General features: G+C 43.0%; 1 protein-coding gene across 1 annotated transcript in view; it reads left to right on the top strand.

Annotated features, from left to right (window-relative positions):
- The window catches only part of TRPA1 (transient receptor potential cation channel subfamily A member 1), a 1,301,026-nt gene that overhangs the window by 784,881 nt on the left and 491,765 nt on the right, over positions 1–24,380 (top strand). Inside the window, exon 17 of the mRNA XM_069621203.1 lies at positions 19,040–19,138. Coding sequence (XP_069477304.1) covers positions 19,040–19,138 — 99 coding nt within the window. The remainder of the gene's footprint in view (positions 1–19,039; positions 19,139–24,380) is intronic.

Here is a 24,380-nt window from a genome sequence, read left to right as displayed (position 1 = left end):
ATGGTTTACCTGCACGCTGTTTATCAGCGGGGGAAATGATACCACTTTTGTCAGGGCTACTCCAACTTCCATTATATAGAACTTAAAGAGCGTTGCTCCAAGGCGACACCCCTGCTTCACTCCCCTCTCCGTTCTTATAGGGTTTGTTAGGTTTCCATCGCTGTCCAGATGGACTTTGATGTACGTATCGGAGTATAGTTCTTTAATGGCTTGAATTAGACTCTCATTACACCCTCGCTCTTTGAGTTTGGACCACAGTGTTTCTCTATCGACACCATCAAATGCATTTGCCATATCGATAAACGCCAGGTATACCTTTTGCCCTGTTCTGATGGAATCCATTTTCAGCAAATTCAAGATGCAGAGGTTCACACTGCATCCAACTCCTTTGATAAAGCCAGATTGTCGATCGTCGTAGATCTTCTGCTTTTTGATCCATGTTGTGAGTTGGGTAAGTAGAAGACTTGCAAACACTTTCCCCACAACGTCTAATAAAGCAATGGGCCGATAGTTTGCAGCAGCATTGTGAATTCCCTTCTTGTAAATTGGAACAATAATCCCTGATTTCCAGGACGAAGGAATCCGTGTAGCAACATTCAGTCCACTCATCAATGTTCTCTTTCAGAACGGCGTTGGATAGACCATCCAGTCCTGCTTCCCTCGAGGCACTGCTTTTTTAATAATAGACTGAATGTCATCTCGATCAAACTTTATTGCCTAGGGACTTGTTAAACGGGCATTCTGGAAACTTGACTTTTTTACCTTCTTGAATAGGTTTGTGTAGTGGGATTCCCACTCTTTTTCAGGTATCATATTCGATAGAATTGCTTTTTCTTGGTTCATCGACTCGTTTATGATTGTCCAGAATCCTCTCTAGTTCTTTTGGTTCAGCACCGTCAACATTATTTCGGAATCTCTCTGTTCCGTTCTCGCTCTACGTTCTTTACACCAGTTATTATATTGATTTCTCACTTTCTTTATCGTCAACTTCCAATCTGTTTTTTTTGACGCAATGATTCCCCTTATTAACTTCCTTATGTCTCTTTTTTTTCGGGTAACCTCAGGATCGTAGTGGTGTCTTTGATAATTAGGTTTGTTTTGATCATTCTTCTTTTTAGTTTTATGGATTTCTAACACGTGTTGGTATTCAATCGGATCTGTTTGCCCATCAGACTCTTGTGGTCTCAATAAATTGGTTACTGCTGTGATGGCCTCGTTCCTTAGACGTAGCCTGTTCCTACCAGGCTCCAGCGAGAATTGGTGCTTCCATTGTTCACGTGTAGATGGTTTCGACCTGTACCACTCGAGTGATACAATATTATGGTCACTTTGGTTGTACTCACTGACCCTCAGAGATTCAATGTCTTTCGATAGCGCTTCAGACACGAATATGTAGTCTAAGATCGAGTTTTGGGAACCTCTTGCCCAGGTCGACTTCGCTGGGACATCACCCTTTGTAGCTCCATTCAGCATGATTAGACTTCTGTTTGACATTTCTTCTAACCAGCTTTCACTTTTACACCTCTCTTTGTGGTTTGTTTTGGTGTTATCTTTTTCTAATAGTCTCATATTGATGTCACTGCATAAAATTATAAGAGCTTTCGGGTATGAGGATTTTATCAATAACATCAAGGGAGTCATCTTGTATTTTTTATGGTTTTTTGATGTTGCATTCCAATATACATTCAGTAAATGGAATGGGGGAGTCGCCATCATGTTCCTCTCATCTGGTTCATTGAGAACTGTCTGAAGGAACGGGGAAAAACACTCCAATTACTTCATTCTTAAACCGCAATTTCTCTTGAAGAGGATTAGTTATCCCGACATTGGGCGCCGTTTGTTTTTGGTGATAGCCGGATTTAGTATGCCTTCAAAGCCCTCAATACATGGCATTTTTGAAAGACAAGTTTCTTGCATGCATATCACATGGGCATTTGCTATGATCTCTGGCGTTGATCTCAGGAGATATGAATGGCCTCTCGTGTTCCAAGTGGCTATCACCAAGTTTGGGTTTTGGTCATGGCATTAACTCTGTTTTGGTCCATTTAGAGATTTTGCTATGCAATCCCATTTGTCACCTTCATCCGAGATGCTTTCCATTTATACACTCATTGGAGTGTTTGTGGACCTGCACACAACATTCTCTACTGTTATTTTAATTTTCTTTAATCTTATTTCTTCAAATCCGGAACAGATGCTTCTGTAGTTAACTTTACATTAGCCTTATCTTCTGCCTCTTTGGGTTTGCTGGAGAGGTAAGCAACTGGGAGTCTTTCCCCTTTTTTTGTCGTGATTTTGAAGACTTTACATTTCCGTGCTTATACTCCAGTAGTGCATTGTCAGCCTCATAAATTTGATAACCTGCATTCAACAGTTGTCGCTCACACATCATTATTTGTTTTGTTCAGAATCTTCATTGTTTTTCTTCTGTGTTTTATTAGATGGCGTGAGGCATTTTTTCCTATTCAACAGGCTCAGTTCCCGTTTCTCTTCTAGTGTAAGGAAAGCTTCAGTTTCACAGCCCTTGACTTTTTCATTCCTCTTCAGGGAAATAGCTTTCATTGGTGTTACGGGCCATGTGAAGAGCCTTTTTCCTTTCGGGCCTTCTCCTTTCCCCTTCTCACCTTCTCTCGGAGGAGACTGTGGAAGTTGTTGGTCATCGTCCTGAACACCGTGACTGATATTTTTCTCAGTTATCTGATTTGCGTTTATTGCAGTAACGTCCTCTGTCACGTCTTCAAAAGAGATGCTATAAATTGACATAGTAGCAGAGTAGGAGTCGAGTAGGAGCAGTCCTGCAGTCCACCCTGAGCTACTGGAGTAGTGTGTCTACAGTGTCTATTGCTTTCATTGTGGGCGGAGCAAATAGACAAAAACTGCATTCTGAAGCGGAGCAGAGCGGAGCGGAGTAGGATTCGAGTAGGAGCAGTCCTGCAGTCCACCCTGAGCTACTGGAGTAGTGTGTCTACAGTGTCTATTGCTTTCATTGTGGGCGGAGCAAATAGACAAAAACTCCATTCTGAAGCGGAGTGGAGCGGAGTAGGAGTCGAGTAGGAGCAGTCCTGCAGTCCACCCTGAGCTACTGGAGTAGTGTGTCTACAGTGTCTATTGCTTTCATTGTGGGCGGAACAAATAGACAAAAACTCCATTCTGAAGCGGAGCGGAGCGGGGTAGGAGTCAAGTAGGAGCAGTCCTGCAGTCATGCGTGTCAGGCATGAAGTAATGGGCTCCATAACTTCAGCGGAAGACGAGGAAGACACAAGAAAATTGCGCAGCTTCTACCCGTGTGTGGGTTCAGAGACCTTGACTGTTAAAACAGTAACAGGCACCGTTAAAAAAGGTGAGCGATCACAACACTTGCATAAATCTGTCCACATGCAACAAAATGAGGATCAACACCAACTTGCATCACTGCAGCCCCAAATTCCCTCAGAACTCTTACCTCTGCCGGTCCCTTGTGGCCCCGCTCCTCCCCTCCCAGGTCTGGCTGTTGTTCCCGGGCCGCCTGCCTTGAGACTGGCGCGGGTGGGTGAACGGGAGGGAGAGAGACTGAGTGGTGCTGACCGGGACGTTGTTGAGAGGGAGGGGCGGGATGGCATGGCGCAGCCCCCCTCGGTCCCGATCTGTATGGAGAGCGTGGCCCGGACGCCATGCGGGGCATGGGGAGAGCAGGCGTCTATTGCCATAAGGAGGGGGATGCCACTGACCGAGGTGTCGAGCGGAGGGGGAGCAACGCTGGTGACGGACCAGGAAGTCAGAGGCTCGCCGGCTTCGGAGGCACCGCCCCCCCATATTAACTAGCAATGTGCTGGTCAAACAGTCTCGGTTCAAGCTATGGTTCACCTTCCATATGGTTCCCGCGAACCAACATCTCGCCTGAGTGGTTTGCTAGATCAGGAGCCGGAGACAGGCTCCCAGGACGTTCAAAGCCCGGTTATAAACAAAGGCTTAAAAAGAAAAAGAAGTAACACCAACACAGAAGCTATGGGGAAGGTGCAGAGAAAACGAGACACCAGCAACACTCGGGCGAAGCCTAAAACAACGCTGAAGCCCGTCACAAAAAAAGCCTTGAAATTAGTGAAAATCAGAGGAGAGTGCCAAAGTGACAACTTACTCAAGGCCCAAAATGCAAGCTTGAAAGAAGGGAATAACCTAAAAAATTATTTCCAGAAAAAACCTCACAGACCGCAATCAGATGAACTCTCGGACGCTGAAATTTTGCAGGCAGTCAAGGACTTTTGGCCGCTAGCCAAACAGCGAAGACTGGCTGAGCCGGCATACCAGTCTGACCGTTATTTCCCGGAAGAGTCCTTAGAGGCAATAGAAGAAGGGGAAAATGAGGGCCTCATAGGTTCAAAGGACACAAACTTGCCATTAAGAGAAATCCAAAGCCCCACACCAAGCACTCCCCTATGCATATCCATCGAAGATCAAACTTCTGCAAAAAAGGTTACCACTGACCAAACCGAGACAGAGTCAGTGGTTTTGGGAAAATATCCAACGAGCCTGAGGTATCTCGGGAAAAACCCTCTCCAGCTGCCCTCACTAAGGATCGAACTGGGGAGGAAAATGGAACAAGTGGCCCACGTCCTTTACCTTTGTCAGAGCCAGCGTTTTTGGGGAAGGTTTCTAATGAGCCTAGAGCCGCAGCAGATAAACCATCATTAGTGGGCCACATTGAAGACCGACTTGGCGAGAAAAATTGATCTATTGGTCTAACTATTCCGCCTTTGACAAGGCTAGAATGAGATAAGGAGCTGCTAATTTTAGAGAGACAAAGTGGTCGTCTAACCACAGTAACTCCTTCAGCAGCGCAGTTGGATACTTCGATTGACAAGGAAAACGGATCGACGGGAAGATCCACTTCCCTTTTGACAAGGCCCGAGTCTGATAAAGTACCTTCAACCCCAGGGAGATCAAGAGAGCCCTCACCTTTAGAAATTTTTCAGCAAAATCTTCAAAAGCATGGCACAGAGTCCATAAACTTACCATCGATTGGATTACCAAACATCAACGAAAATCCACGCTTGCAAGAATCCCGCAGACATTCAATAGGGTCTGTGGGGTGCACAATGAACAATCAACCTATGAGAAAGTCTAGGATTCAAGACTTACAAGACAAAGCAAGACCCATCAACCCATCAAATCTTTCACCCTTACAAACACCAACAAAGAAAGGGGACATGTTCTCTACAATGTCGGCGATGATAATAGCTTTGAATCCATTCATGAAGCTATACGAAATAATAAGCGAAAACTTGAAAGATCACACAAATATTCAAGCAACAATGATTAATAAATTGACATACCTGGAAGCTCACATCATGGCCCGAGAGAAACTAGAGGCCGAAGTGCTTCTGGGAAAGGTAATTATAAACTCCTCTTTGGTTTCTGTTCTACCTACTTGCTTGAACACGGAAATGAAAAAATCGACCAGCACGCAAACTGAACTAAGAATTGACCTGACAGAAGAAAACTACAACGTTGAGCCAAAAAGTTCTACTAACCATGGGCCGTGTATTAGCAATGTAATAGATCACATCACACTAAAACAGGTGACATCATATTGGAAAGAGGAGCTTCTGGAAAAGGTGATCAAAACACTACAGAAAAACAAACAGCAACAAAGAAAAACAACATAAGCGCCTCTCAACCGACAAATAAAGAAACTTTACTGGCTCCAGTGTTTAAAAAAGCCCTCATGTTGAAGGTCGTCGTGCCCAGTTCCAACACAAAAGACCTCGTACTGGTCCTGGCTGAGAAGGAAGAGATTGTACCCCCTAATGCAAGTACTGGGGTCACTCACGGAGCAGTGGGCTCCCCGAAGTCGATAGTAGACTTTCTGGCTGATAAAGAAATGATGAATTTAAGCCAGCACATGATAGATGAAAAAAGAGAAGAGAATTCTCCTTCATCCACTGGAAAACACTCACATAAGACAAAAGATCTAGTACCAAACCGACAGGATGGACTCATGAGCCTACAATAAATTCAACTGGTACTCAAGAAAAGAGTAAAAAAAACACACATTTGAGTGAAACTAAGAGGAAGTCCGGGGAGACTTACCATAAGGAACATACACCGAAAAGGCAAAAAATTGGCTCATCTAATAATGACACGTCATTGTACGAAACAATACCTGGAAAAAAGAGCTATAAGAAGTACTTGAGCAGCGCTTCTACATCAATAAAAAATGACTACCATCATAATAAGGAGACGGACCCTGCAAAGAAGAGATGGGTGCTCAAACTAGAACAAATTCCAGGAAATGAAGACGACGTGACATTGAATCGAGGCTCTGTATTAAGACTATTTTCCTTCATTCCAAAGCTTGGAGGCATCAAATCGGAGGAGCTGCTGATTGTTGATCCAAGTCAGATCCACCGAAAAGCCATTTCTCATCTATACCTATCCTCTACAAAGGTACACGACCTTCTAATAGAAGAGAACAAGTCCCTATAACGAATGGGCTACGACATCACTGAATCGTCAAGATCGATAGCCCCGAGGTCAAAGACCAGGTGTGACAAGGCATTCAAACCTGAAGAAAGGGAGTTTAACATGGGGCACCATTCAAGCCGATCTGAAAGAAAGCCATCTCTAGAAGGAGATGAACAACAAGAAGAGAAACAGTACGAAAAAGATAGAAAAAAAGCAACATACGGGGGAAGGCCACGGATCATTACTTGGCTCAACCTAAAGAAGGGAAAGGAAAAAATCTGACGGCAAACAACCAAGAGATTGATGATTACAAAAGTGCTAGAAGCACGAGTGGTAAAAAAACGGCCATCACGAAAACAAGAACCATAGAGAAACCAGCAGCAAAGGTAAACCACTGATCAGTTTCAGAGACGAAAACATCTCATAGCATATGGGCATGGCTACCAAAAGCCCTCCAGAGGGAGGCTAAGAGATAGCAATGCAATGCTAAAAACGATGCGAGCGACAACTACAGTGAAGAGGCGAAACATCGACCACTCTTTTGAATAGGCTCATGGAACACCAGAGGGTACTCCCACCTGACTGCACAGGGAGCCATACAACTGGCTGACTATTACATATTATGTCTCCAAGAAACATGGCTCACACAAGTACCAACATTAGATGGCTATGCAATAGCTTGTTCTCCGGCCAGGAAAGGACCAATGGGTCGACCATCTTCTGGTCTCCTAATAGCCTGCAGGCAGGGCTGCGGATGCGCCTTGGAAGAAATCCTGGTTTGCAACACTTCCTTATTACTGGTTAAGGCTACATGGTCAGATGGCATCTCGAACAAAAACAAGGGAAAGGCACCAGTCATCATTATAGCAAATACCTACTGGAATCCAGCATCATTGAATGACTCTGTCTATTTGGAAATGGTGGAAAGTGCAATTGATGAAGCAATAGGAGACCATCTGGCACCCTACTTTTTGATCTGTGGGGATCTAAATGCCACCTGTACGCAGGCCTCTAATCCATCAATTTCCCATGAGTCGGAAAGGTCTAGACGAGGATTGGCTTGGCTCAAACTGATGAAGTCAAGAGAGATGTACAACTTAGACAGCGTGTTTCCTGACCCTCTTCGGCCTCCGACCTGGAAACGCGATGCTCAGATGGCCACCATAGACCACATATTCACATCGGCTTCCCTATTATCGGTCTTGACGACATATGAAGTGATTGAAACACCAGCTAGTGATCACAACCTTCTTTGTGCTACCTGGCCCAGGAAAAGGGCTGAAGCAAAAATGGAGCAGGTTTCGCTAGGAGTTAACACGCAGCGTACAAGACTGAAATTATCGGCAGCAGCGATCTGTGACCTTAAGTCAAAATACCATCTGCAGTCACATGGGACACCTGAAAAACAGATTGACTACCTCCCTTTGTTAACTACTTACAGCCACCAAATGGGAAAAGGCGCCCCTAAAAAGCGCATATCCACAGATACGATCCAAAACTGGTGGAAAAAAAAAAGGAAATGCAAAGATTAAAACGGCAAGCAATCAAAATAGGAACCCCAGTGGCCATAAAAGTAGCGAAAGAGAGCCATCGCCAATACAAAACTTGGGTCCATCATCATAGAGCAAATCTGTATCAACAAGACGTTGAAAACATCATAAAAGCAATAACATCTAACAACAGCCGAGAGTTTTGGTCTCTCTTAAACTCGGCCTCCTCTCAATCTGAACCAGCATTTATCTCTAAGATCGGAGAAAGTACTTGGGTGAATTTTTTCCTGAGCTTATTTGAGAAGACACAAACTACGTTAAGGCCATCAAACGAAGTGGATACAACAGATTGGACCTGTTTAGACGATGAAAAAGAAATAACAAGAATGATAATGAAATTGAAAAACTCGAGAGCTCCTGGCCTAGACGGCATAACAAATATAGACCTTAAGGCTTTTCCATCAGAATGGGCCAGACTCTTGAGTGACATTTTCAGAAGATGCGCAAAATTAAAATCAATCCCGCCATCTTGTAAATCTTCTAATGTAGTACCAGTCTATAAGAAGGGGGATAAAGCAGACCCGAGAAGTTACAGGCCAATAACCCTATTGGATTGTATAGGGAAGGTCTTTGGCTCGTTGCTACTGGAGGAATTTAACTTATGGGCAAAAACTGCGCCATGCAGAGACCACCTCCAAACAGGATTTAAAAAAAACTTGGGCACCACGGCCAACATTCTGCTACTAAGTTCTCTAAAGAGCAGAGTACTTGACGGAGGCCCACGCATTTTTGTAATCTTCATTGATCTTACTCAGGCCTTTGACCGCGTAGATCGAGCTCCTTTGTGGGAGACTGGGCCTGTCCACAAGCGATTTTGGATCCTATAAAGGCCCTGTACACTGATACCAGCATGAAAGGGAAGTTAGACCAGCAAGGGCTATTCTCCAAATCCATTCCAACAGCCAGAGGAGTTAAACAAGGGTGCCCTCTGGCCCCTGCGCTGTTTTTGGCTTTTTTTGTGCGATTTACAGGCATTAAATTCAGCAGTTCGATGTTTTCCCCCCAAATTGGGGACTGACCACATACATAGATTGTTATATGCTGACGATCTAATATTAATGGATCATACACCTATTGGGCTGCAACGTCAGCTAAGCGGCCTTGAGGAGTACATGAGGATAAATAATCTGGACATAAATGAAAAAAAGACCAAATTTATGATTTTTTCGGCCAAAACCAGAAGATCTGAAAAGGTTACACTCCACCTAGCAAAATAACCAATTGAAAAGGTGACTGAATTCAGATATCTAGGCGTAATCCTGGACAGTTCGAGTTCTGAAAAAGCGATGCAGACTCATTTACAATTGAAAACAAAAAAAACTGATTGCTCAAGGGAAGGCCATTAATAGGAAATTTGGCAAATTTTCGTTGTTACCAGTCCTTGAGTTTTACAAGAAAAAGGTCGTCCCATCTTTGACATATGGCGCTGACGCAATGCCAACTCTACCAGCCGCCCTGTGGCCAAAAATAGAAGCTTTATTCTGGAGATCAATATTAGGACTTCCAAACTCTACATCGGTGGCAGTGATTAGACAAGAACTAAGCCTGCTGTCTTTGGGAGGCATAGTAAAAATCAATTCTCTGATGCTATTCAGGAAATGCAAAATGTCAGAAGATCACTCAATATACAACCTGATATTGAAAGAAGCAGAGAAAGGCACCAACAAAACATTAACTGCCTGGTTCTCTTCGAATCAAGATACTTTAGCATCAGTTGAAAGTGATGAGGAAAGCTTGTTCGCAAATCCAACTAAAATCCAGAAAAAATTGAAAGAACTAGACTGGATCAGAACAAGAGAAATAGCATCAAATAACAAATTGTCTCAACACTTGCCTCCCAAGACAAGGAGATTCAATGAAGTACAACCTTATATTAAAAAGTTTCCGTCAAGACGGGCTCGTGATTTGCTCATGAGAGCAAGACTGAACCTCTTATTAACAAACGAAATCCTGGCTATTAGAGGTAATTCACCAACAAAAAAATGCCGCTTCTGTACTGACCAAGCTGCAATAGAGACAATTCGGCATTTGATCCTGGAATGCTCGGGCACTCAAGGCCTAAGAGCGCAGTACTTACCAGATATTATGAGTGACTTTGTATTAAGTGACCAAGACAACTGTTGGGCTAAACTAATAGGCGGGGACAGAACAAGCTGGCAATTGGCAACTTCTAACATCTTGAATTATATAAATACGGCTCTACTTTCACAGGACCCGCCTAGTTAGTTAGCACGCTAGCAAAACTGTCTACAGACGTTGAACTTTGCACCGCTTCTTGACATGATTAGCATTTTTTTTTCTTTTTTCGAGAATTTGCTTTCATGTGATTCTTTTTGTAAAAAATCTTTTTGATTAAACACAAATAAAAAAAAAAATGATAAAAAAATTGACATATCCAGTAGCTCCTCAATTTCATCATCATCAACTGTGATTGCCGCCGAGCCAGCGTTGGGCTTTGCTTTGCTCGCTTCACTCGATTGGTCAATTGACCCCTGTTCTACTAGCACCTCTTCATTCTTTTTTATATTTCTTTGTTCCATTGCATTCACTGTTGATATTTCTGAAGAAGTTTGCAGTGCTTTGAGGGTTTTTATTCTTTTGTGTTTGCTGATTCTTTGTTTTTTTTGTTATTTTTTTTGTTTGCTATGTGCCTCATCATCCTTTGGAATTTTAGGCAACTTTGTAACCCCCAGCTGTGATTTGGGTTTTTCAAAAATGTCAAACCACTCTCCTTCATTATTTTCTTTTGCCTCCACATCAGAATTACTTTCTTGTGATGTTGTTTGCAGGGCACTAGCTCCTTGACCGTCAATGGTAACACTTAGCGGCTGATTGCTTACTTCTTTTTATTTAGAGGGCGGGGGGTGACCAGTGGCACCTCAATTGCGGTCTGTGTCTTTAGAGGGCTGGACTTGCATATACAAGCCTGATTTGTCTTTTCCTCTTGAGCAATCTCTTTTATTGAAGAGTTCGAGACCTCAGAGATGATCGTTAAATCTTCTTCATAACAACAGTTCTTGCATAAGTTTGTCTTACATGCCACTCTCACGTCTTCAGGCGATTGATTATGACATCTCACACTTATTGGATTTGTCGGTGGATCTATCTCAATCACTGGTTCCGTGAGAGAATGGGTGTTGCTACGAGGCCGTTTCTGATCATTTCCACACAAACCGTCATGATCTTTTTGTAATAACAAGAGTGCCTGTTGCGTAACTTCTGCCAGGTGTCTCTTGTCTTCAGAGCTGTATTTTATGGACTCCTTCAGGGCTACTAACGTGATGTCATTGCCTCTTCTTTTCATTACAACCTGTGACATCATTTCTTTCAAATCAATCTCCAATTTTACAATCTTGGAGTTGAGCAGAGCAATCAAGGTCGTTTGATCTTTAAAGTTCTCGTTTAGGTTCTCGTATAATTTCATCATAGGAGCCACCACTATCGTTGTAGCCGACATCAAGATTGGACTTAATTTTGAAATGATCTTGTCCAAAAGGATAACTGTATCCTTTGTGCTCCTTGATCCTCTCGTTCATTTCGGGTACGAGCTTTGGGAGTTTTTCTTGCTTGTTGAGGCGGCGCTCGCACTATCCACTGAACCAAGGGAGGTCGAACCGATTAAGCATTCTCTGTTTTTTTTGGATGGTAGAAAATCAACCACCTCATCAAGTTCAGCTACACTCTCGTGTTTTCCTCCCTTGAAACGTTTGGGGTAGCCTCCATCTTCCTCCTCTGGACTCACTACACACCTGGTCCTTTTTTGAGAGGCCAGGATCTCTTCATTTCTGGTCTCAAACATTGGTGAATTGCGTTTGAGGCTCATTTCTTCTCGAATACCCCTATCTATGTTTTGCATCCGCTCGGGCTGGGGCATTGAGCTTCCATTAACACTTGGATGCAATGGCCTCCTTAGGTTCGTTATTTTATACAGTTAGTTAACAAAGGGGCCAAAATAGTGCAATATGTCCTGTACTACCTGGTATATCCATCCAGATATCCATCCGGGCCTGGTGACCTATTTAGCGGGAGCTCCCGAATAACCCTGAGCACTTCGTCCTGAGTAATAGGCTCTTGAAGGGCCTGGTTGTCTGCTAGCGTGAGCTGGGGGAGAGTGACCGACTCTAAATATACTGTTTGTAGATGGGAATCCAGATTGTCGGATTTGTATACATGGGAATAAAATGAATGAAATTGCTTAAGGATACCACTAGTTTCCAATGTCACCTCCCCCGAGGGAAACCTTATCTGTGTATAATCCTGGATGCTGCCCTTTGATAAAGCATGGATGCCAGGAGGCGATCCATTTTTATTAGCCTTTATGTAATAGTTCTGTTTAAGCAATAAGAGGGATCTGTCCGCTTTCTTGGGTAGATGAATATTTAGTCTACCGGCCGCTGCACTATACGCCTTTTCTATTTTGGGGGCTGTGTTTGTTTCCATCTCTTTCAGTATTTGGGATAATTCCTCTTCTAGTTCTGTTTGTGAATCTCTGTGTGTCACTCCTTGCTCACAATCTCATCTATTATTGGCTGTCTTATTATATTTGTATACCTCTGAGATCAAAGAAAAATCACTCAAATTTAGAACAGGCTATTCATAAACTAATAGTGCAAAAGTTAATAAAATGCTGTCTATGTCAAATCTGACACCTTGCCAATTATTCTCTAAAAGGCACTCGATTTACTTATTTTTCTTAACTCACCATCTAAAATGATTCTGCTGTCTGTCTGCAGCAAATCCTTGGATGGGCCGTCTATATCTTCAATGTCTCCTCCACACTGGCTGTCAGTTCAAGCTCCTTACAAAAACGGGCTCAGCTTGTCCTTGTCAGACTAACCCCCAGGAGCTGGTCTCTGAATCTCCAGCCACTGCAGTCAGTGGTCCAAAAACACCTCTTCTCTCTTTCCTCCTTTCTCCTATTTTTCTTTTTTTTCCTCTCTTCCCTTGTATTTCAACTCTCTCTCTTCATATCCGCCCTCTTTACAGTATCCTGTCACCTCTCACCATGGCACATGCTAATTTGTGTAATCCTCTGTTCTTTGCTCCGCTCCATTGTGACCATTGAGCAGCATTCCATCGGGCAACGTCATGCTGTCTGCAAAACTTCTTAGATTCTCTTTTGCTTCCCTTCTGTCCTATTTTACACAAACAATCAAGCTTTCTCTTGGTACGGAGGATGATTGGTTCCTTTCTCTCAGCCACATTCCCGGACACGCTATGAAACTTTCTCCACAGTGATGCTGGTCATGTTTAATGGTATTTTAATTTTCAGCAAGTCCTTCTATGTTTATGCACCTACAGCTATGCCGGCACTTGTGTGGCTGATGTAAATCCAACCTTACTATACTCTTCTTCTAATTCTAATTCTGCTAAATGTAAGGCACCTACAGCGTAGATTTTGTATCTCCTCATGAATTCCTTAACAGTCCTGGAGTCTAGTTTTCCCTAATCTAAGGAACGTAGTCTCAGAGACATATCACCGAGCATGATTCTTCCACTTGGTTTAGAAATCTGATTAGTGCAGATATTGTTATCCTCAGGCCCCTTGGTGTGTTGCCAACACATGCCTACCAGAAGGCCCTTCTTACCCCCCCTTGCCTTTGGGGGATTACTTTAACAGCAAGACTTTCTCCCCCTTGAAAGGGTATTACTAATAGCTTACAAGAAAGTATTTCATCCCCCATACCGATATGTCAGGCTGTTATTACCCACAAGCTCAGGGATACACACTTGGACTTGAGCCCTGAACTTGCTCTGACAACCTCCTGGTCTCTGGCTCTTTTTACGTTCTGAGATACAGCCCTATGAGAATTAGTGATAATGCTTCTTCCTTTGGCTTTGGAATTCTCCAGCAGCTGATTTTAATAACTGAACGCAGTGGGAGCAGGGCTCTTTCTCACTCCGGCTCTCTGGCTTCACCGCCCCCCCCTCCTGGGGGAAAGCTGTTCTGCTTGTTCTGTTTCTTACCCTCTCTTTTATAGGGCTATGAGTTATTTAATAATTCTCAGGATTGAATGAGCTCCCTTTCTAACAGGGGAGTAGCCCTAGCCCAGTTTCTTCAGTGCTCAGTCCTTTCTCTAAGGTGTTCCTCGTCCCCACCTTGGAAATGCCAGGTGCTGGTGGGTACTGAGTTTTTAAACCCCCAGTCCACCATTTTCATGTCAGGCATGTGTAGAATCAGTTCTGTTTGGCTACATGCTGTACCGGTGACAAACTCCAGGGGATGCATTCCAGAAAGGGAGGACTTTGGAACCTTTGATCTCCTATGAATTTGACCCCTTGTGTGTCAGTTCCTCTGCCAAGGCAGTCTTCCTCCCGATAACAGAGGAATCATCATTGGAGAAATGTAATGCAATGATGTTTCCTTTGCTTTAACAATGGTTTTATTAGCGTGTGCCATTTGCCCGTATAATTGTTGTAAGGGTGCAGAAGTAAGGATCAGATACAATGGTGGCATGTTTTTGAGTATAGACTTTTATTGCTCAAGAAAGGGTTGGAAAATGCCTCCCTACCACTAAAACTGAGAGGGCTTTCCCTACCTTAAAGAAAACTAGTGAAATTGTCAGGAAGTCCAAAACTAAAAAGCCCTTCACTGTCATGCCTCAAAACCTACCTCTGTCATTAACACCAATAACTTAAAGCAACTGTGCAAGGATGATCTCTTCTCAAAGTAAAGTGTTCATGGTAGCTCGAACCAACAGAAAAGTCCTCAGTCTCTCTGGTAATCAAAACTGATTAATATAAAGTGTTCACAAATAGAAAACTAAAAGGCTAGGGTTGTGCTCCTTTCTGCTAGACTTATTCTTATCTCAGTTTCCTTCCTTTTTGGCTCCTGAGACTCTTTATCCTCTTAGGTAAATGTCATTGGGCAATTCACAATGCAATGCTTCTTGGATTCACACTTCATTATCCTACCAACAAGGCACAGTTTTCTATCAAGCATAGGATTTCCTGGATCAGTCCCAGGGTTCTTGACCCTCTTATTCTTAACCTCTCATGTGGGTGTGGGTCCCAGAATTACATTCTAATATTCTAAGTGGCTTGGATCACTCTCCTACCAAGCAAGTGCCCTCTCATGGACTGTCTCACTTTCTCTCACAAGGTCCCAGAGGTTCCCTCTTATTATGGGAGGAAGGATAGCTCAGGCTCAGAGGCAACGCATTTGTTTTGGAAGCAAGACAACGCAGCACAACAGAGGTTTGACTCACGATCCCATGCTTCGTAACAACTCATTAGTATTAAGTGCATTATAAATGAATAAATACAAAATATTCTTATTTACTTTAAACTCTGGTTTCTCATATGGGTGCGGGTCCCAGACTCGCAATGTATCATTATGTCTGCTTGGTTTACTAACCTGCCAAGCATACAACTCTTCCTTGTTTGATTATTTTATACTCCAGTTCCCAGACCCTCTTATTCTTGACTTCTTATTTGGGTGTGGGTTCCAGACTTGCAGTTCACTACCATATCTATTTGGTTCACTCTCTTGCCAAAAATACAATTTCTGTTTCTTTATCTTGGTTATTCTCAGGGTCCCAGGCCCTCTTACACCTTGCCTTCGATATGTCTTGGGGTCCAACACCCTCTCATTCCAGCGTGAGCTTTCACCATGTTGTTTCTGCAGACCTCTAGCACCACTCAGGTAACTAGGTACCTGTTTGTCTCTTCTGTGCAGGTACCACCGTTTCCTGAGCAGCTGCGTCACTTCTCGAGGCTCTGGTGGTGTTTGGTAACTGGTGCAGTCTGCAGCGGCTCTGCAGACATCTGATTCTCCCCAGCTATGCATTCTCTCTCTTGCGTGCTTTGACAGGGCCTGGGGCGCCCATAGATTTGGCTCTGCAACAGCTGGAATAGTTCTTCTGTCCTGGACCACTTTCAGGGTTCTTCTTTTCCTCCTTTCATGGATTCTTCTTTGGCTCTCGTCTGCTTGTCCGGTGTACGGCTACCGCAGTTCCTTCTCAGAGGATCACTTGCTCTAGCATCCCAGCTGAGTTGCTTTCAAGCTCCTGCACGGGACTCTTGTACTGCCTTGGGCCAATCACTTGTCTTGAGAAGCTAGACTCCTCACTCTGGTTCACTAGAGTGATCCTCAGACTCCTGGTCAACTTCTTCGTCACAGTAGCAGTTTTAAAACGATATTCATGATACTTTGTCTTCTCTGATATTTCAGTCTTGTAAAGTATATTAGACTGACTGACTTAACAACAGAACACATTGGCTAGAAATGGGAAAGTAGGATTTGGTATTGGAGAAAGGGTTGGGTGTATTGAAGCAGGGTCATACCACGTTCTCTCAGGGACGTCATTTGGGGGTCGCCAGAGGTTGCAAGTGTGACCTCTGAGGTCTCCCTTGCAACCTCTGTGGTCTCCCTTGCGACCTCTAAAAAAAAAAGTTTTTTTTTTTTTTTGCAATGCAAGCTCCTGTGCTGTGGCCAGCACCATGTTGCTCTTTAATTCTGGAGTGGCTAGCTTTCTTGTTCATGCCCCTTAAAAAAAGAAAAAAAAAATAAGAACAACAAGAGTGCAACAAGTCTAACACTTTCAGCACTGACCCTAAATAGGAAAGAATAGGAATGCCAAAAAATGTGTCTGTCTGGAATTCTATACAATAATTGCTAGACTCATTAAAGGTTTATTTCAGGCACACTTCAGTGGGTGAGTCACTGATTTAGTTTGTTCTCAAACGCCTCAACTCAGCCTTTCATCCTTCTGAGGTCGATAAATGGGTACCAATACAGTTTGGGTGATATTGGATGTATATTTCTTCTATGTAAAGCGCTTAAGCGTAAGTGCTATATAATAACACATCATTATCATTTGGTCATGGACGTCTGCTTGCATTCACAGTAATTTGGTAATATGGGCCTATACACACTGATCTTAATGATACATTTGGCGATCCATTTTTGTATGAAATGTACATCACATTATAGTGATATCGTAACCATATTTGTCGTAGTGTACTATGCTATGTGATGCCACTTCCTGTTTTGTCAACTTGTGAAAGGTCGTGTTATAGCACTTCACGCGATATCACTTCGGGGTGGGGTCAAATGACATCACTTCCTGTGATGTCATCAGAGGTCAAGGGTCGTGTAATGTCACGTCCACTACCCCTGGCATTTTGGTCAAATGACATCCCTGCGTTCTCTGTGAATGGTTGTCCCCAATCCCATAAGGGGATTCCTTCCTCATGTGATACTCTCTTGGTGCAGCACCCCTAGGGGACAATTGTATTGTGGATGCACCGCCCTGGCCCCATGGGAAATGTCTCCCCCTATGGGAGAAGGGATGACATCCTCAGATTTCCCACAATGGCTAAACAGGCGTCTTTCATTGCTTAGGAGATTGGAGGGGAAGAGGGACTGCAAAATATCCTCCATGAACCTGGTTCGTGTAGCACTGCACAATGCTCCCGTGCATCCCTGGAAGTCAGAGTTCATCCAATCTCTGAAGATGGCCTTTATCACACCTTTTTCACATGCATTTCCTTAAGCAATTTACTTCATGTCCCCTTGACCCAATTCACAAACAAATGCCCCTGTTGTGTGAGCCAACTGCTCATGCTGGTAGAAGAAAAATGAGCTTTACATTGGGACTGATTTACAAGTTGGGTCTGTGTGTGTGCAAAATATGAATGTAGGGGCTTGATGGTGGGTGATATTGCTAAGAGAATTTATGAGCTCATTTCTGAAATGGATGTGCTTACAAAAGTGTACAACCTGGCAAGGCCTTCCCCTATGACGGTTCTGACCTGGAGTACACCAGATGAAGGGGAAAGCACAAGACAGTCTAAAGTAGTTTCACAACAAAAAATAATGTTGGGAATATAACAAAACAATTTCAGGTGCTGGCTCTTCAATGTCTGTCAAATGAAAAGGGTTCCCAAGCCACTTGGACAAATCACTGGGCGCTTACTGATGTTAGTATAGAAGAGAGTGCCAAGAACCAGGCCTGCCTACAACCTTTAGTCGTAGATAGACAGCATTCTTACATAGAGCTTGTTCTTGTAGCCAGCATTCCAAATACAGGCTATCTTTTTTTATGTATGAAGGAACCTATGTGAGAGTTATGTTAAATGGTCCCAAAGAGCACAAGGGCATTTTTGTGAATGAGCAGGAAAGAGTGTATTGCTACCAAGTGCAGGTTCGAATTCAAGCTGACCAGTTTGCTCCTTTTCAGTGTTTCATTAGTAACACAGGGACTGTAATTGTAGTGAAAGTCATATATGGCACTGATGTGCAGCAAGTTGGGTACAGTGCAAAATGGGGCAGATCTGTAACACGACCAGAGGTATAAGAGTGGGCAACTGTCCTACATTTTAGCTAACACAGATATTTATATATAAATGTTGCACAGCAGTGCTGTTGGAAAATAGTATGTTGATGACGTGTATTGCCATTTGTTTAGAGCATATCTGCCCCTTTTGGAGACATTTCAAGTGGCTTATGTGCTCAAATCATGGTTCTTAATTCGTGTGGGTGTGTTGAAGGCATTCCAATGAGGTTGAACAAGGTTTTGGGGACCTGATAGCTGTGATCCTGCCACATTGTACAAAATGAGGACATTTGGTGGACTTGTGCCCTTGACCGCTTTAAGTTTGCCTGGACCATGTAGCAAGTGCTTTCTGCTGCTGTTGCAGCTTTTTGATAGGAGACAGTGGGGAGGCAAATGACTGACTGATATATGCATACGTTTGAAAATTATGCATGTGGCATTTTAATCATCCCAAGACCATAATTTGAAGGTATGTCATACTATGTGTTCCAATGATGCAAATGAATGAGCCTAGTTTGATTCTTACGTAAGTATATACCAAACACTTGACGAGTAGCTCAGTAAAACAATGTACCATGTACTGCCCTACCAGGGACATAATGCATTTGTAAATATCTGCCCTGGATTTGTGTAGATGCCAAGCATCCTCTTCAAAACATTTCTTTTAATGTATTTCTTATCACATTTGATTTGTTCAGAGGTGTAAGTGAGCATTTGTGTATGTGGAAGTGATTCAAATTAATATTTTAATAACTATTGCATTTGTAGATCAACTACAACTTCAGATATTTACAGTGCCCCATTTCATTCAAGAAGTTATCAAAAGAGGAGGCTGGAATAACCTATGAACCACTGATCAGTCTTAACGTAAGTCATGTATTTGATTTTCACTTGAGTAGATAAACGGTCTGCTTAGAAATATATGCCTATTATGTTAAGTGTGCAAAGGGATTATGTAAGATCATTAGCATTAGTATAATGGAGAACATTAAACTAGCATATCATCATATTATGTGTATCTCTACGTTAACACTAGTGAATGGAGATTAATTTCTTATGTCCACCACATTTTAGCTGATCCCAAAATTGTACTTTGCTACAATCTCTTTTAAATCTTAGGGGATTTTGATTTGATTTTGAAAGATTTGTAACACCCTGGACCCAGCAGACTTAACTGCATTTGGGTGTGGATGGTATAAATGATGTGGTTTCCTGCTACTATCTTACACTATGGTCTAAGAACAACTGAGAGGGTACTGGAATAATCCCTCAAACAAACAGGAAGGTTTTGATGGGTTTGAAGTGTTTCTAAATGCATAAATAAATAAATTACACAAAACACAAGAAATGCAGGACCAATGGTCATCATGATTATCTGTCTGATGTGCAGAGCACCCAGTGCCTGACAATGGCATGCAGGCTGGTCACCTGCAGAAGGAATGCACTGCCTTTCCTTTTGTGCTATTGCCCATCATGCATTACTCTGGGCACAGTTGTGCATCACATATTCATGTTTTAGGATATTCTGCAAACTTCACACACTCTAACACTGTTGATTGTACATCTCTGAGAGTGTTCTTCCTGCAATAGTGGGTATCGGAGACCAAATGAAAGTTTCACGTTATGCATGATTTATACAGCAGTTGAGTAGATCATGTGCTCAAGTGTGGATCAAAGTCCCTTGAACTGTGAATTGCTTTACCTAAGATATGTCATGACTATGATCAGGTCTTGTCTTAGACCACATGGCATCCTAGAGCAGAAGCATCCTTGAGTGACCCCCTCTCTTGCTTGCTATATGCAGCCCCACTCTTGCAGGATTCTTCTGTGTTTGGAGCCATTGTCCATGCACATTCAGTTTGGCCAGTGTTACACTTGGAAATATTGGTCTGTATCAGCAATCATAAAAATGAGGAGATGTGTGCATAACACAGAGATTTCAACCACCCCAAAACACAAGGTAATACAGAATAGTCCGGCTCTGAAGTATTTAATAACAATAGTTACATAATAGTTATGGTTTTAGTCGCTCTCATTTTTACCAGAAATGTGGACTCAAACAGAGAGGCATATGATGATTAACACAGGATGAAACAACTTTACTCTTGTTGGGAAGCTGGGATTGTATGCCACTTTCCCTGGTCCCAAATGCTGTACCACCACCTACAAAGAATGCAATAAAAATGAATTGCCCGTGCAGGTAAGCGCAATTACAGCAACCATCTCTTCCAAAGCAAGCAACATATGTTTGAGTTTTTTATGTTGTCTCTTGTAGACTTAGACCACAGGGAGCCTGCAGGCCACATCTCACCAAACATTGTAATGGCCATCATTTATTCGACTTTTCTTTAAGAAAACCATGGTTCATCAACACAATTGACTTTGACATGAATGGGCTGAAATCCAATTTAATCTGCTGTGTTTAATCTATAACTAGTAATTTTCTGGAACAACACTGCATTGCGTTAAACTGAATGAGTAAGGCTTTTTATATAGTGAACACCTAACCAAAACCACCTCTATATGCTGACACGTTTAGCAGCGAGTGTAAATAAAGCACAATGCTCATAGTGAGGTGAGGTAATTTGGCCAGGATCATATCATTTCGTGAAGTTGAGATGCTGAGATTTGATAACAGCTTTCCTGGTTTCACTCTGTGCAATTTAACAGTAGATTACACCTCCTACTACATATCTTCTAATTTAAAGCAACATGTGATGGTTTTTGCGTGTTTGTCTTTTCAGGCATTGCCTAGAAATTAGTGTTAAATAAAACTAATTTGCAAAACATAGTGCCAATTACGCAGCTTATCAGAAATATCTATAGAAACGTGCAGTGCAAAACATGCATAACGCACGTTGAAAGGTGGATAGAGCACAAACGAAAATACATGTACATAAAATGAATTAAAGGCAATTCAGGGGATTTTGCGGGGTGCTTCATTCGTCAATCTAATGACAAATTTAAACAAGTGAGACAACTGTGTGCATGTACAATCAGTATGCTAAAAACTGATTTGCCATAAATATTTGTTAGTTTGGTAAATTTGATATCAATAACACCTACCTAATATCAGCAGTATGTTTATATCGGTATAAACGAGAACAATTGTGCTAATGATTACCCAGCTGCAGACTGCTTAGAATAATGTTATCAGCAGAGCATTCCTTAAAGCATTACTTAGGCCAATGACTGTGGGAAGGTCTCGGACAATAAATGGGAGATTCCTCCCTTTTCTAAGCACTGTGATACCACTCATTTTATCAAGCTTGGAACGGTCAATGGCAGTGGCGGACCCTTATAGGTATGGATACTGTAACCACAGGTCCTTATCACTTACATTTCTAAAGTGGGCGTTCAGTAAATGGGAGTTCGTGTGGCCAAACAACAGTATGTCCTAGAAAGTCCTACATCTTTTTAGGGACTGAGTTAGCTAGGTGGTGCTCAATCATATCTACCGAAGGGAAATTACACTCTCTTTCCACAGCCATGTGATTCAGTGCCTTATGACCTATAGATCCAATTGAGATAGTCCACACGGACATATTGAGGATTGTGAGCTGGTCGCCAATCCAACCTGGCAGTCCCTCCACTGAGAGTTGGACTGTTCTATGGAGAAGTTGATAGATCACTCAACAGGCTAGAGGAGCTGGGACAGATTCAATCTCATACCAAGCAAACTCATTTCCCCAGTATTAAAGACAACTAGCAAGTCAAGTAATGTCCCACTCGTTTCCTAAAGGCCACAAAGTGGACCATTTTCCCACCAATATGATGTTCACTGAGGTGGATTAGCGGTTCACACTGTATCCATCGCTTCTTCTATGTGTACGTATCATTCAGCGGCATAGCATAGTGTGTTTGTCTCTTGTTGAGCTCTGCATTCACTCTCAGCACCACATTTAACCTGCAATACCAAACCAGCTTTTAATCTTTCGGACGCTACGACATAGGTATTTCTCACTGCTCAGTGAAGAATGGCAATTAATTTGTGGGACTGATTACACAAACAAACAAATCCCCTGTCCTAAATATTAAAATCGGTAGCAGCGCTTTCTGTGTGAAGGCATCATGAAGTAGACACAGACTCAAGATTGGTTATCAATAGGTGTATGAATTTAAAAGTCCGGATGGAGTAAGGCCTTATTTGCCCTATGCTCAAGTGGGTTTTCCCTATATAAAGAAAACTAAGAATAGTCTGTGTCAGGGATTTCAAATCAACTGCCTTTCTGTGTCAAAAACCTATACTTGCCCTCACAACTAACTGTATACAATGTGTAGGGGTGTCAGCATCAAAATGAATAGTGTTGAACATAAAGTTCCGAGCTTCTTCCAGCTCTTGGCATATAATCACCTTCCCCTTTCGCAAGTTCAACACAGTTTACAAAATATCGGGATTCCCTTCCCCAAGAGTTAAAATCTTCCACCTTTTCAAAACATCACAATTTTGGGACACTTCCCAGCTCTTTTAACAGCGATACTTTTCAATGGTTCACATAGGTAGTTCTGTTTCTTTACTCCAAACTCACATAAGTGCCAGTTGCAAAACATAACATTCTTTATGGATACTTTCATTGGCTTTTCCATAAAGGGGGGCACTCGGTCTAGGTGCAGTTGTCGGACCACATGGTCCACCCATTACAGGTCATGCACAGATACTTGAATGCTTTCCATTAACAATTGTACACTGTCTTCCCTTGACAGTGCAGCATGTTTCTTTCACCAGAGTCACACTATTCCAACACTTTACCGTGGCTTGGTTGACCACCATGCATTTTGTCACACTTCCTGTACTCTTCTACATATGGCCCATATATGTTTCCTCTTAATCTGCAGTTCCTTGAACTCTTTTAGCTTCATCAATACTTGGTTTCTCAACACATACCCTACTTGGTATTCTCTTGGCTTTGTCAACACTTGTATCTCAGATAATTAATTCCATGGTATCTGTTGCTTATAATGTCTTTGAATTCCTTCTGTGTACAAAAGTACATGTTTCAGCATTCAAAAGTACTTATAACAATGTTCAGTTCGTTCGGTATTCAAAAGTGCTTGTTTCAGGTTCCCGGAGCCCACCGGTATGAGTGTTTCCGTGAATCCACTCACTGGTTGCATACCGCAGCTCCTTTTGGTTTGTTTCCACTCCTCACTCTGCGTTCCAGCCTCCAATAGCTCTGCTCTTCCCTTGCGGCAGCCACAGAGAGCACCACCCACTCTCCCGCTCTGTGCACCCGACAAAGAGGGCGGCAGGACTTTGAGACCCTCTCGCAGCCGGCCTCGGCCTCGACATCCCTCTCTCCTGCTTGGCACAGCTCCCGGCTGCTTTGCCTCCAGCTCCTGTCTCTCCAGTCCGCTTCACTCCAGCGCGCTTCTTTCCGGCTTGCCTCTTGCCGGCTTGCTGCTTCCCTCTTTTGTGCTGTGCAGCCCACATTTTTATACACATCGGGATTGTTAAATGACCGCAGGTGTGGGTCATTAGGTTCAACTGCTCAACTGGCAAATCCCATTAGCTGGAGATGCCTGGCTGTTCCACTGCTACACCTCCATAGCCCTCTTCTTCGTCCCAGTACCAGAGTGGTGTTTGGGGCCATTTGAATTAATAAAGGAAGTGTGTATAACTCTAAAGTGTCTCCTCCTCATCTTGGTACCTGACTGATGTGTGTCTGCATTAACAATTTAAGTCTGATCTGTGTTTATCTCACCCAAATGAGGATGTATCCTCCTAGTTGGTCTCTTCCTCATCCCAGTATTGAGGTGGTGTTTCTGGGGACATTCTGGAGAGAAGAAAAGGGAAAGGGCTGACTGTAGCCTACAAAGGCTTGAGTGATAGAGGGTTAATTCTGAAAAGGGAATGGGGGATACCATGTCTCACCTAAGGACGTCCTCTCTCCACTCCCCAAGTTCCCTCCATCCAGGCGATCCTCACTTGCATATCCACCCCCAGGATCAGGATCCAAAAGCAATTACCTTTCCCTGGCCACCTGAGAGGGGGATCCCAGGGGAAAGGAAGTGAGGATGCCCCCAGGTTTCTACCATCTGTTAAACATGTTGCAGGTATGTTTATGTCCAGAATTCGCACCACAAGCAGACCCTGTTGGTTCAGGGGCTT

Source organism: Ambystoma mexicanum, chromosome 5q (assembly GCF_040938575.1).
Source record: "Ambystoma mexicanum isolate Mex_15411 chromosome 5q, UKY_AmexF1_1, whole genome shotgun sequence".
Classification (NCBI taxonomy): Eukaryota; Metazoa; Chordata; class Amphibia; order Caudata; family Ambystomatidae; genus Ambystoma; species Ambystoma mexicanum.
The sequence above is the reverse complement of the archived record's forward strand: the minus strand, read 5'-3'. Positions and strand labels throughout refer to the sequence as shown.